At 38.1% G+C, this 13342-nt stretch overlaps 1 protein-coding gene across 11 annotated transcripts in view; it reads left to right on the top strand.

Annotated features, from left to right (window-relative positions):
* TRAK1 (trafficking kinesin protein 1) overlaps positions 1 to 13342 on the top strand; it is a 92067-nt gene that overhangs the window by 47574 nt on the left and 31151 nt on the right. For 10 of the 11 annotated variants that reach the window (XR_006104478.1, XM_042472604.1, XM_042472606.1 and 7 more), the window contains 5 exons: positions 5914 to 6014; positions 7670 to 7778; positions 10601 to 10679; positions 12500 to 12630; positions 12802 to 12876. Coding sequence is in view for 10 of the 11 variants with exons in the window: in XM_042472604.1 (XP_042328538.1) it covers positions 5914 to 6014; positions 7670 to 7778; positions 10601 to 10679; positions 12500 to 12630; positions 12802 to 12876 (495 nt within the window). In the remaining variant the exon portion in view is untranslated. Of the gene's footprint in view, positions 1 to 1363; positions 3294 to 5913; positions 6015 to 7669; positions 7779 to 10600; positions 10680 to 12499; positions 12631 to 12801; positions 12877 to 13342 lie in introns of those variants that run through there. The other variant, XM_042472605.1, reaches the window with a different exon arrangement.

Here is a 13342-nt window from a genome sequence, read left to right on the forward strand (position 1 = left end):
GAGGGCTTTTGCCTTTGTCTCCTTCTAAGACTGAGACTTGCCCAAGGTCATCCAGTGGTTTTCCATGCCTGGGCAAGGATTCGAATCCTGGATCCAAAACACGCTGCAGAAATGATTCAGTTTGAGACAGCTTTAACTGTCCTGACTTAGTGCTAGTTAATCCTGGAATTTGTAATTTATTGTGATACCAGAGAGCTGTGACAAAGGAAGCTAAATGTCTCAAAACTACAGTTCCCAGAATTCCCTAAAATGGATTATTTCTGCAATATGTTTTAGATGCTAGTTTCCAGACCAGTACTCAAAACATTCCACCACAGTGGCTCTTCCACTACTAATTCTCAAAGTTACATCAGGTTTACCCAAGCTTTCTCCCCATTTTCATGTCCTCTCCTTCCATGCCAGTGAGACTTGGCACCTTACAGGTGTTATCGGTAGATGCTTATACACTCTCAGTTCCCATATGTCTGCTGGGTTTATTGGGCCCCTAGTAACACTTTTAAACTGTTATTGTAATCTCTGCTATGCTATAGTGTCAGAGTTTGTCCCTTAGTTATCCACAACAGAAGCAAGTACAATTGACCCTCCGTTTTCACGGGGGATCCGTTCTGAACCTGCCCCCCCCCCATGAAAATGGAGGCTCGCACATATTCAAGCCTCATTGGCTTGAATGGGGTGCCCCCGCTGCATATGCAGCCTGGGCGTGCATGCCGGGCACGCGCACCATTGGAAATAGCGGAGGTCACCCATCAACGGATATTTGAAGGTGCGGATCCTAGATCTGCGAGTTAGGAGGGGCGACTGTAGATGTAGCAAGGCTTTGCTGAGAAGGAAGTTCCCAAAATTGGAATCTCCATGATTCATTGTAGTCAATTCCAGTCTTGACATCCACTTTACTCATCTTCCACACCCTAGCCTGCAGTTTCAGTTAAGCCTTTCTAAATACAGTAGGTCTGTATAGACTGTGTGCATTAAGTCTTGCCCAACATTCAGGTTCCTCACCTCTTCAAAACATTGTTTGTACTGTGTTTGCATATATATTTGCTGATAATTGACAGTTGTTCCCCACCCCCTCTAAGGATTTCTTTTAAACTCTAAATATTTCTTTTAAACAGTTCCATTGAGAAATAATTTTTCATAATTACCAATGTTTAAATCCCCTGCATCCCATGTATTATTAGCCATTAGGTTATTGCAGGGGATTCTAATTACTAATGGATTATTAATATCTTTGACATCTGGAATGACACATAACAAATATACATATTCCCCCCCCCCCCTATTTTTTGCTTCAGAAAAATGTGTGCTTAAAAAATGAATTACCAGGAATTACTGTATTCCTTTTTTAGGAATTAATAAATTCCTTATTTAGGAATTGCACAAGTGAACATTTTCCTTCTTTTTTTGAACAGCTTGTATTAAAATCTTTAAGAAGTGTAGAGGTGTATGTGAGGATATTAACCAGTACAGGGCTTCTAATAATGGAACATATGCTCCTTCCGAACATCAGTTCAAGACCAGAAATTGCTGATTTCCCAGTTGTCCTGGACAAATTGAAGTTTTATTTAGACCTTGTTTAGAATTCTTTTAATAAAGGCAAGGCTGAGACTTTTAATGAGCACATTAATACATAATGCTGAAAATCTGTTTAGAACCACATGCACAAGACAGAAGAAACTGAAATAAAGCCTCACAGATCCCCATCTTCCTCTCATGCAAGGCTAGGAAAAGAATATTGCAGGCTTTAAGTTTCACATTCTGTTCAACTTGGCTCCTTGAGTGTGGACCAGAAATCATACTGTATCTGAAACTGGGTTCATTTTCAAAGCGAGCCTGCTTTATACTATGGTTTGTACAGCTACTTGTTTAATTAACCAGAATTTGTGGTTCTATGCTCCTTGAGTAACTATAAGCTAAGATTAGGGGGAAATGAAACAAAAATTGACATCTCCTCCTCTAGGCCCTAGCTTGTACATAATTAGTTATAAGTTCTCACTAATATGGTTATAAGTTAGGGGTCAAACAGATGGGAGGTAAAATGCATGTGCAGCCATGCTGGCACCAATCGCACTGGGGCTGTGGCAACCATACACACCAAGCCCCAATCTGGGTCACTGCTGTGGTCCTGAAGGGGGCCTCTGGAAAGGAATGGCTTTCAAATGCTTCTTTTTGACCCAGTTTTTCCAGATTGGGGTGGCCATGGCATGGCTTCTGGCCATGTTCGGGGCATGTGGGATCTAAATGCCATGCCCCCAATGTGGCCTGATGGAGGTCTTTTTATCCCATCTGCTTGAGGCCTTAGTGAGGAAAAAGTATGCTCCCTTGGTAGTATAAATCTTAAAATTTACTTTTATGGTGAAAGAGATGTAGCCACACTAAACAGTTATGAAAGAATAATAATGTTAGCTTGTGCTGCCTCACTTTCTTTTAGGTATGATTAAGCAACAGAGGTAGACAGGAGGAGAGTGTGTTTTGCAGTGCCAGCTATTTTAAAGTCACCATTTTCATTACTTGGGAGAGACATATTAGGAGGCAAGAATGAGGATCACTCCAGCTCAGTCCTTACCTGTGTATTTGTGAGTCTAGATGAAGTCTGAGATTCACAGTCTGACACTTTCAACATCTTCCTGCAACCATGGAATCTAGAAACATTACCAGAGCTGAAATTCTGAACATTATATAACAAAGAAAAATTGCTGTTTGGATCTCTTGTTCTCTGGGAAGAATATCTGTATTCAGAGTTAAGTAATAAAAATGTTCTCTTTGAGTTTTATCTAGTACATAATGCTATGTCATAATATGTAAAGACCATTAGAAAAATGTGGAACATATGGTTGCACATTAGCAGATTTTCAAATGATCTGGCACATGCAATTTGTGCTTGCTTATGACTGCAAGAAAGGTATGCGTATTTCCTAAGTGTGTTCCCTTGCTGAACTTGTTCATTTGACTGTTTTGAGGCTCTAAGGGCATTTGACTTGTCTCTGGTTTACATTGTTTTAACCCTTGTGATCCAGACATTTAATCCACAGTGCAGTTATTTTCTTTTTGTTTTATTTCCTTATACTTAGTCTTTCAAAACCTAACTTTCCTTTTTGTCCTGTGACATCCTCCTTTTGTATATTATCTTCAATCCTATTAAAATTTCATTTTTCCTTCTGTCTCAAGGACAGAGCCTTTCCCTCTTTCCTTTTCAAATAATTGCTACTAACGTCTACCCTGTACAACTCTTTCCAGTAGTACTAAATTATGAAAACTGAGACTCAGACGCATTTTAAAGCACTAACGAAAATGAGGTGAGTGCACTGGAGTGAACATTTTACTGTATATCCACATGCTTCAGACATAGTCTCTGGACAGTGGATTGTAAATGACTGTAAATTGCCTCTGAGAGCAGGTATAGCCACTTAGTATTCTAATAGCATAAGCAAATGTATGGGTCATCTTGGCAGATACTGCCAATCTTTGCTCTCTTCCATTAAGAGAAATTCAGGTATTTGTAGCTGAGGTATGTCATTATTTAAAGAAACACCTTCCTGGCTTTTTGGGAGTTACTAAAAAAAATCCTCAGATGGGCCTAGTATTCGGAGGGTGTCAATAGATTTTTTTAAAAGAGTTTCTCTATATTAGTTTTTTGTGGGGGTTTTGGAATATGTGGCTGTGTTCTGGAAGAATTTATTCCTGACATTTTGCCAGCATCTGTGGCTGGCATCTTCAGAGAATGCTGGCATGGGAGTGAGTGGGGTATATATACTGTGACCCTTGGTTGAGATGAAGTGATTTACATATTAATCTCTGTGCTGGTCTGTTGTTGAATAGCAAGGCCTCAGGGTGTCCATTTAATTAATGATCAGTTGTCTGCTGGGAAATGCCCCTGACTCTGGGTGGTTTTCATTTGCATGGGCTAGATGTTGATTTTGGTGTTTTTCATGACTGGTAGCCAAACTTTTTTACTTTAAGGGTTTTTTCTTTCCTGCTGAAGTTGTCCAGGTGTTTGTGGATTTCAATGACAGGCAATGGATTTACTAGCAGACCGTGAATTGTTGCCTTGCCATTCAACAACAGACCAACACAGAGGTTAACGTGTAAACTGCTTTGTCTCAACCAAGGGTCACACAGTATATATATATATTCCACTCACTCCTATCTGAAGATGCCAACCACAGATGCTGGTGAAACATCAGGAGTAAACTCTTCCAGAACACAGCCACATAGCCCCAAAATTACACCAACAACTATAGATTCCAGCCATGAAAGCCTTCAACTTCACATTTCTCTGTATTCATTCTTAGTTTCATTTACTTCAAAGAATTTCTTTTATGAGCAGTTTGGAAAAACTGGTACCATTTTTCACTGTTGTCAGCTCAAGCGACAGGAGTTTGAGCCACTAACAAAATACATTCAGTTCATAGTCTTGATATGTACACAAAATAGTTTTGGGTCTACCTCTTTTCCTCTTTATAATTTGGAACAAAATCTCCTTTTAAGTGACATTATACTCAACATCGTTTTTTATATAGGCCAGATAATGTGAAAAATAATTTGGGGTGACTAATCGCACCTGCCCTTTTTAAAAAAAGCAACACTGTTCATTCAGAGTTTTGCCCACGCCTTCAAGTTTAATTTGGTGAAAACTTTTCACTTACCAGGACTGCATATTAATGATTAAGAAGTTTTGTTGTTAAATTTTAACTGTATTTTGAAACATTGAAACTTTACTTTTTGAGTTAGCTCAGGATCAAAAATTAAACCCAGAATTTGATATGTGTCTAATTTTGATTTATGGGCTGAAGTGCCAACTGTAAAAACAGAAAATAAAAATTGAGAGAAACAATAAGATAAACAAGGCATTTTTACTTCATCATGAAAATTATTCCTTTTACTATCTTTCTTTTGTATGTATGTACTGTCTTCTTTTTTCTCTCTTACTTTTTATCTGGCTACATGTGGCACTTGGGTTATCTGCAAACACACAGGATGCATACCCAGAATGATGACCCATCCTTCGTTTTTGAACCTAATTTGATAATAAAACAAAATCTCTTAAATCCAAATAGTTTGTATGAACTGGTACATTAGACTTTTTGTCTTACCAACAAGAATACTATGTAATTGTTGGACTCTTTTCTTTTTTCAGTGTACCTACAGCTGTCTACCTCACAACATAATATTGAGATATGAGGCTGTACATTGCATATGTATTTCTAGGATTTAGTTTGACTATAGAGACAGGATGAGTATGTGTAGGTTTCTAGTGCCTACTTCTCATTTGCAAGGGCTTCACTCCCCCCACTTTTTAAAAAGCAGTGTCTAATTCAAGATGGAGACATCTGCCATAGCAACTGTTGAGGCAACACAAATCCATGGTGTTTCTTCACTGTAGCTTTTGTAAATGTAGTCAGCAGTTAGGACTCCAGCCAAGAACTAGCCACCGTCCTTTGCAGACTAAGCATTATTTGATGTAAAGTGAAGCCTGTAAAGGAATAGTGGCATTCTGTTTTTACTGGCTTACCTTGAGATGAAACTTTCTCATAGTTATCCCAGGGCACACTGAATGCCACATAGACCTAGATAATCACATTTTTAGTATTTAGCTTGCAATTGTAGATGTTCTCACGTGTGGTTTGCCACCAATTTTTTTTTAGTTTTTATTTGGTATACTACTATTTAATAATAGTAACTACAATTGTTATTACGAGGCAATGACAAATTGAAAACTGTGAATGAAAAAAGGACCAAGAATTACTCTCCTTTAGTCCTAACAGGTGTTACATTTCTTGGTCTGCATTCCCCCCGCCCTCCAGAGAACATTTCTTTTTAACTAGACTTATTAGCCTAAACCATATAATAGTCGACATAACTACCAGAGGTGTATTTGAAAGACGTATGACAGATTTTTCTTCTTCATTTGTTTAGGTTTCTCAATTGCGTCATGAACTGTCAATGAAAGATGAGCTGCTTCAGTTTTATACCAGTGCTGCTGAAGAGAGTGAGCCAGAATCTATCTGTTCAACTCCGTAAGTCTGAGATGGGATTTGCTATATCATACTATGATATGGGAAGACTGTGCATTGCAGTGCCCCATCTGGCACTACCACGTGCCTCTTGCTTCCAAAATTGCTTACAAGAATGAGAGGTAGCACATATACCACAGCTCCAAGGCTTATGTCTACCTATATATGTATCTTATTATTAGATGTTGTTATTCTTGTTCTTATATCTGTGTGCACAGTCACAGTTTAGTGCACAATTTAGTGCTCCAGCTGCAATGTCACTGATGTTTTGCTAAACACTTTAAAGCAAAACTACTTAGTATTTGTACTAAGACTCTAGAGGTAGACTCTATAAATGTTGACAGTTTTGTGGAAGCATTTAGAGCACTGTGAAGTTACAGACTGTTGGATCAGTTTCAGTTAATGTGTGCTGAGCATTTAATAGGACGTTTGTTTAAAGTTAGTCCAACTACATATACCGTATTCATGCATTTTCCCTTCTTTGCTGGTGAAATCTACCAGAGGTGGGTAGAGAGAGGGAATGTTAAATGCTTTCTTTCAGGATGAAATTATGAAAATTGTATTAAAAGAGGTATTATGCCAGTTGCATTGAAGTGGGTCCCATTTTGAAGTGACACTATATGAATGTGGAAGGCATAGACTCTGTTGTTTTCTGTGCGTTTTCCGGGCTATGTGGCTGCATACTGGAATAATTTATTCCTGATGTTTTGTCTGCATGTGTGGCTGGCATCTTCAGAGGGTGTTGGCATGGAAATGTGTAGGGTGTGTGTGTGTGTGTGTGTGTGTGTGTGTGTGTGTGTATTTACTTGTGTGATCTTTGGTTGGGAGGAAGTGATATACATGTTAATCTGTGTGTTGAATGGCAAGGACTCAGAGTGGGAGGATATGCGTGTGTATTTAATTGGCAATTCAATGGATTAGCAATCCAATGGCTAAATATTTCACTTTTCCAGTGACTGATGAAAGATCTAACTGATCTGGTCAATAAAAATGAAATATAGGGTAGAGTTTCCAAATCACACCCAGAACCTGAAGCTCACACAGCAAGCACACCCCAGCAGCTTATCTCAGTTAAGGATGAAAGCTGGTCACCATGCCCATGTGGCAGCAAATTTGTATTTCTTTTTGCATCAAGATGTCAGCCATTTCACTTTTGTTGCAACCAACAGTAGCTCAGGCTCAAGCCAAGTGCCATCATTTTAAATAATTAGATCAAACAACACAGCAGCATTTCTAAACACATGTTGACATGATTGTTCAGTTCTTAAACAACAAAAGTGGGAAAGGGGAAGTCTTAGTTCACAGGCTGCTAAGTATATGGGCAGCTCTCAAGTAAATTGCTTGCCTTTCTCTTTTATGCCTGCTGTTTTATTCTTCTGTTCTTCCATGTATTGCATGATCAGCAATATCATATGGAGAGTAGAAGCTGATTTCCTTTTACATTTTGAATATAAGTTTCTCTGTGAGAAGTAAGTAGAATATAGGAAATTGCTAGGTTAGGAATTTTATTTTTAACTTTTCTGGAGCCCTATGGAAATACTGAATCTTAGACAGCCTTGGCTATTCGAATCTTATTCGCTCTAGTTGCAATGTATCTTTATCATAAACACTGCAGACAAAAAGGTTAAAATATGAACATTTTAATGTGTCTCTTACAGATTGAAAAGGAATGAGTCATCTTCCTCTGTCCAGAACTATTTTCATTTAGATTCTCTTCAAAAGAAACTTAAGGATCTTGAAGAGGAGAATGTCGTGCTTAGATCAGAGGTAATAATATTTCCCCAAAATTCCAATTACCATGATTTTGCACCCCAGTTTTTATCAGAATTGATGTGCATTGGCAAATAGTTATAAGTACATAATTTTCTGTTGTCGATAACTGATAATATATGCCTTTCATCTACCCACCTGGTTTTCTGAGACAATTTTTGCAAATATTACAGGATTGTAGTACTTCCTGCCTAACTACTAGTTCATCCTAAAAGCAAGTGAGATGTTGAAACTATTCCTGGACTGGAGGTGATAGACAGTTGTGTCCACATGATGCTTTCCCCTTTCCTATTTTAACACATAGAAAAAGAAACATTATGGTCTTGAAAAATGACTAAGAAATATATGAAATAATTAAATAATAGTAAATATCAAATGTTAATTGTAAATAAAAATAGACTGTCAAGGATCTGTCTATACGATATCCTTCCTGGTATCGACAGAGCCACTATGGCGTAGTGGTTTGAGTACTGGACTATGGTTCAAATATCAGCTTGGACACATAAACCCACTGGGTGACCTTTGGCAGGTCACACTCTCTCAGACTCAGAGAAAGGTGAGGACAGACTCATTTTGAAGAAATTTGCCAAGAAAACTCCATGATAGATTCATGATAGGGCCAAAGACTGCTGCCTTCTCCCACTGTGGACTGGTTAGAATGGGACTCATTTGTGTTTCTAACAAAAGGGAGAGAGCTGTTTGTCACGTCAGTGCTGCTTGTCACTCATTCTCTTGTCCCTCTGGAAACAGTTGACCATGACCTGTCTGAGGAAAAAGAATGAGTGTTGTCATTACGTGCTTACTCAGTTGCTGTCTCTTTTGCTTTGAATTTTAGAGCACAAATATTAGCAAGTAAGCAGCAGAAGCTGGTGTTCCTTCTCTTAGTTAAGGTAACTGTTCAGGAGAGAGCATGTGATCAAGTGGCTATGGTGGCAAGAGGAAGAAGCAGCCATGTTTGCTTTTGCCAGTTTGTGGGTGATCTGCAGGGAGGGAAGGAAGAAGAAGTGCTGCTTGTTGCCCTCTTCCTCTGGATTCTGCTGAAGAATGAGTAGATAGCACTGAAGAGAAGTGATGACCTGGTGGAAGTGTATCATCCCACCAAGCATGAAGACAATACTGAATCCAAGAGCAGTTTTGATTTGGCCCAAAATTAATCACTCAAGTGTCTGAAGTCTATGGGTAAGCCCAAAGACTTTGGGTAAGCCCAAAGACTAGAAAGCAAGGTAGATGGTTGTTCCTACTATGTGGAATGATGGAAAAGTGCAGTATAGACCTAACCTACTACCTTTTCAGATATTCACAGCTCAGGATATCATTGCTACTTTTTTGTTGTGTGATAGGAAAAGAATTGCTCCTGCTAGTGAGAATTTTAAAATAGTTTGTCTGCCCTTCATAGGGTTAAGAATGACCATGGTGTAATCAAAGATATAGCTTTGTTAGTCTGTAGAATCAGTACGTAGAGAGACCTTGTAGCATCTTTTAGTCTCAAAGGTGCTACAAGATCTCTCTATGTAATGATGTGATCACTTTGTAAAACTGTGCATTAACATAGTGTATTAGCTTACTTGCTAATTAGCTTACTTGCTGTTCACCGCTATGATCTTTGGAATAGCGGTATATAAATAAAACAAATTATTAATTATTTATTATACCTACTGTATACACACATTCTGGTATAACTAAAACAATGTTTGATAGTGATGCTAATTGATTACCGTATACACTTGACTATAAATCGACCTCATGTATAAGTCGAGAGCAGGTTTTGGGGTCACAAATTATGGATTTTGATGTGACCCATGGATAAATTGAGGGCAAAACTTAGGGGCATGTAACAAAGGATCTAAAGGATGAAGCAAAGAAAAACTGTGCCACAGAACTTACAAAATCTCAGCAGCTTCAACTGTTTGTGTTCACTTTAAATGCTGGATGGATGAGAGACTAGAATATCAGTGCTTCCATGAGAGATTATGCTCTTGCCTTTTTCCAGGTGATGGTTCCTTTTATAATAAGAGTTAAAGTACAGTATTTAATTTGATCTGTGGATAAGTCAACTCAGGTTTCGTTGGGTCAATTTTTTGACCAAAATTCCTAGACTTACAGTAGATTATTGAAGGACAAATACAAGTCAGACACCAGTAGTTTCTTAAGTAAGCATTTCCCCCAGTGTACATTACTTCACAGTTAGCAATAAATCTAAGAAGGTAGGTTTTGTTTTTGTTTTTGTGTTCCTAACTTATGGTGACGTTGTCACAGTGTTTTCTGGGGCTGAGATTATGACTTGCCCAATATCACTCAGTGAGTTTCCATGACTGAGCAGGGAATCAAATCCTGATCTCCAAAGTCTTTGTTCAAGCTTTAACCACTTCACCATGCTGGCTCAAGAAGGTAGATCCAGCATTGGAAATCATAAGTACAATTTCCTTTGAGATTTCTTTACTGAAGGACCTGGTGGCCTTACATTTTGACTCTGTTTTTTGTGCTCTTTGTGTATATATTTTAATCGTGAACACTTTAGAACAGCTCTTCATTAGTACATGGGCAAGATTTAAATGTGATTAAATTTGCTATTTTATTGATCCACAAGGCTTTCTAAATCTTGAAATTAGAGTCTGTCTAATTACATTTGATAGTTGCAGTTTGTTATTACTCATCATATTAACAGAAGAAGAAGGGGACAAAGATGTGTTGTTCCCCAGTTGCCTAGAATTGTATCTTCTGCTATGGAAAGGTTTTTTTCTTTTAAAATCATATGACAATGTTACACTAACAAAATATTAATTCTGTTTTACTTTTGGACTTTTTGATATTGTGAACAGGCCTGCCAGCTGAAGACTGAAACCATTACTTATGAAGAGAAGGAACAGCAACTTGTAAATGATTGTGTGAAGGAGCTCAGTATGTTTCTCATCTTCCTTTTTTTTTTGTTTTTTTTTTTTTGAGAGAATGGTCGCTCTAATTATGTTTAGTATTTTGTGCCATTTTGATGTTCATACTAGTGTATATTGCTTTAAATTGCATCAATCCCCAAACACATCAATCCGTCACTTTCACAGTTTTTATTTCTGTACCCCCAGGCTGATGTTTACAGTGGGCTTAGTTCTAAAGAGGTTTTTGTCATCTTCACACTTCTGTATCTTCAGTGCTTGTTGGTGGAAAAAATTGGGTACATTAGTTTAACATTTAGTAATATCCTAAAATCTTCAGAGATTCACTCTTTGCTATACTCCAGTGTAAAGCTGTTCACTTGTCCAGTGCCAACCAAACAATCCGGGGGACCTTAGAGAAGCCCCCTCCAGCCACAAAAAAATTTTTTTAGAAGGGTTTATTTATTTATCCCACTCCACCCCATAACCCCTGGCACCCCTCGGAGTGTATGGAATAATTTTCTCTATGCTTTATGTGTTCTCTGGGTTATCTTAGGGCCAGGAAGAGCCTTCTCCCCCTAAAAAGGAATCAGTTTCTGGGTCTTTGCTTTAAGGAAGACCTCTCCTGGGTCTAAAATGTTCTGCTGAAATGTGGAGGAATTGGCCTCACATCCCCAGGGGGGTCATTTTGAGATATCTTTTTCAAATTCCTGGGAGTTCTGCCACAGAACTGCCCTGGGAGGGTTATGTTCCTCATTACATTCTATACTATGAGTTTATTCAGTGAAACAAATAACTCAGCTTGTGGAGGAAGAAACCAAGCATAGATGTGGTTTTGACAAAAGCTCTTCACACAGAGCTGTGATGTGAATGACTGATGTATAATTCTGTTAATAATCACTTTTAAAAAATGGTCTTGCTGTTATTTTTGGTGAAGAAAGTGTCTTTGCCCAATGAACTGTTGCTGGTACTGTCACTACCTACCTGAAAAGATTTAAAGAATATTTTGTTTAAACTGATACTTAATGTACCCTCAAATCCACTTCAGTTTACAGCAACCCTGTGAATGAGAGATCTCCAGGAGACCCTCTTACTAATAGCCCTGTTCATGTCTTGTAAAGTCAGGGTCATGACTTCCATGACTGTGTCAATCCATTTCTAATGTGGTATTTTTGTTGTTGTTGCTGCCTTAAGCTTTACCAAGCATTATTATATTTTTGAAGGAGTCATGTTTTCTCATGATGGGTGCAAAATATAATAGTGCCAGTTTAGTCATTTTGGCTTCTAGTGAGAGTTCCATTTCAGCAAGTAAAGTGATTTTACTTCACACGGTTGTACCATAGTCCCACTGAAATAAGTCAGAGAATTTAAAATCCACTGTGGTTTTTTAAGGTGTGGCACTTTGTCTTTGCTCTGTCATAGATATCAGAAGCCAAACAGGCTACCAGAATATGGAACATCTCTCCACACTTTCTTCATCCCCAGCATAAATGTGCATTAAGTTGCTATAGGAGAGGCAGAACTCTGTGTCACTTTTTGCCAGCCCTCTGCAGGCTAATGGATTTGGGGAGTGGGTCGAGAGGCAGCCTAGTAATTACTCTGAGCTTATTACTTGGCTGAGGTATAGTAATATTTACTTTGCCAGTGTTTAGGGCACCAGCATTCTACGTACTTCTCCAGTGACTAGAAATCCTTTTGAATGCTTGATTGTGCATTGGTTATCTCTCTTGCTTTCTTCAGGAACATCTCTTCATCAATACATCTTCATTTGTAATGCTGTAGAATGTAATTGATGTAACAATTATTTAAGATCATTGTTTAATTTTTATATATATATTTTGATTTTTTAAGGAGATGCAAATATTCAGATTGCTAGTATATCTGAAGAATTGGCCAAGAAAACAGAAGATGCTGCTCGACAACAAGAAGAAATTACCCATCTACTTTCTCAGATAGTTGATTTGCAGAAGAAGGCAAAAGCTGTAAGATTCAAGGAATGGCTGGTTGGAAATACCTGTACAGTATTGTAATACAAATGGTCTGGATGCTTCTGACAGACCCTTGTAATATTGAAATTGATAGAATGTATATAAAAGAAGAGAAACCATGTAATTGTTAATATGATGTATTATTTTTATTTTATTGCTTTTTAGTGTACAGTAGAAAATGAAGAACTTGTACAACATCTGGGAGCAGCTAAAGATGCCCAAAGGCAGCTCACAGCAGAAGTGAGTATGGCCATTTAATGCTCTTGCTTTTGGAGCTGGGAAATTGCTTTATGGTGGTCTTAATTTTTGTTTGTTTGTTTGTTTGTTTAATTTGACCAATATTGCTTGGAATCATACCAGAAGAATGATTCAAATTAGAGATGAATGTATACATACCAGATAATTGAATCTAACAGGTACACACAATCTCAGTGTCACAGTGTTAAATTGATATTACTGTGAAATTTAGTATCCATTTCAATTCTAGTCTGTGTAAAAAGGGAAAAATCCTTCTATAGCATAGTCCTAAGAGGGACTGCAGTTGTAAGTCTTAATGGCCTGGGGGGGGGGGTGTTAGACCAAATGTGAATGTGGGCTTGAGAAAAGGCTACTATCTGTATGTAGCTCCATATGTTTGACTTGGTAGTGGATCTGACACTACAGGGGAGCCACCCTCAAGCCAAACCTTTGAAGCATGAACTTTGGG

This window comes from Sceloporus undulatus, chromosome 6, assembly GCF_019175285.1.
Source record: "Sceloporus undulatus isolate JIND9_A2432 ecotype Alabama chromosome 6, SceUnd_v1.1, whole genome shotgun sequence".
NCBI classification, from domain to species: Eukaryota; Metazoa; Chordata; class Lepidosauria; order Squamata; family Phrynosomatidae; genus Sceloporus; species Sceloporus undulatus.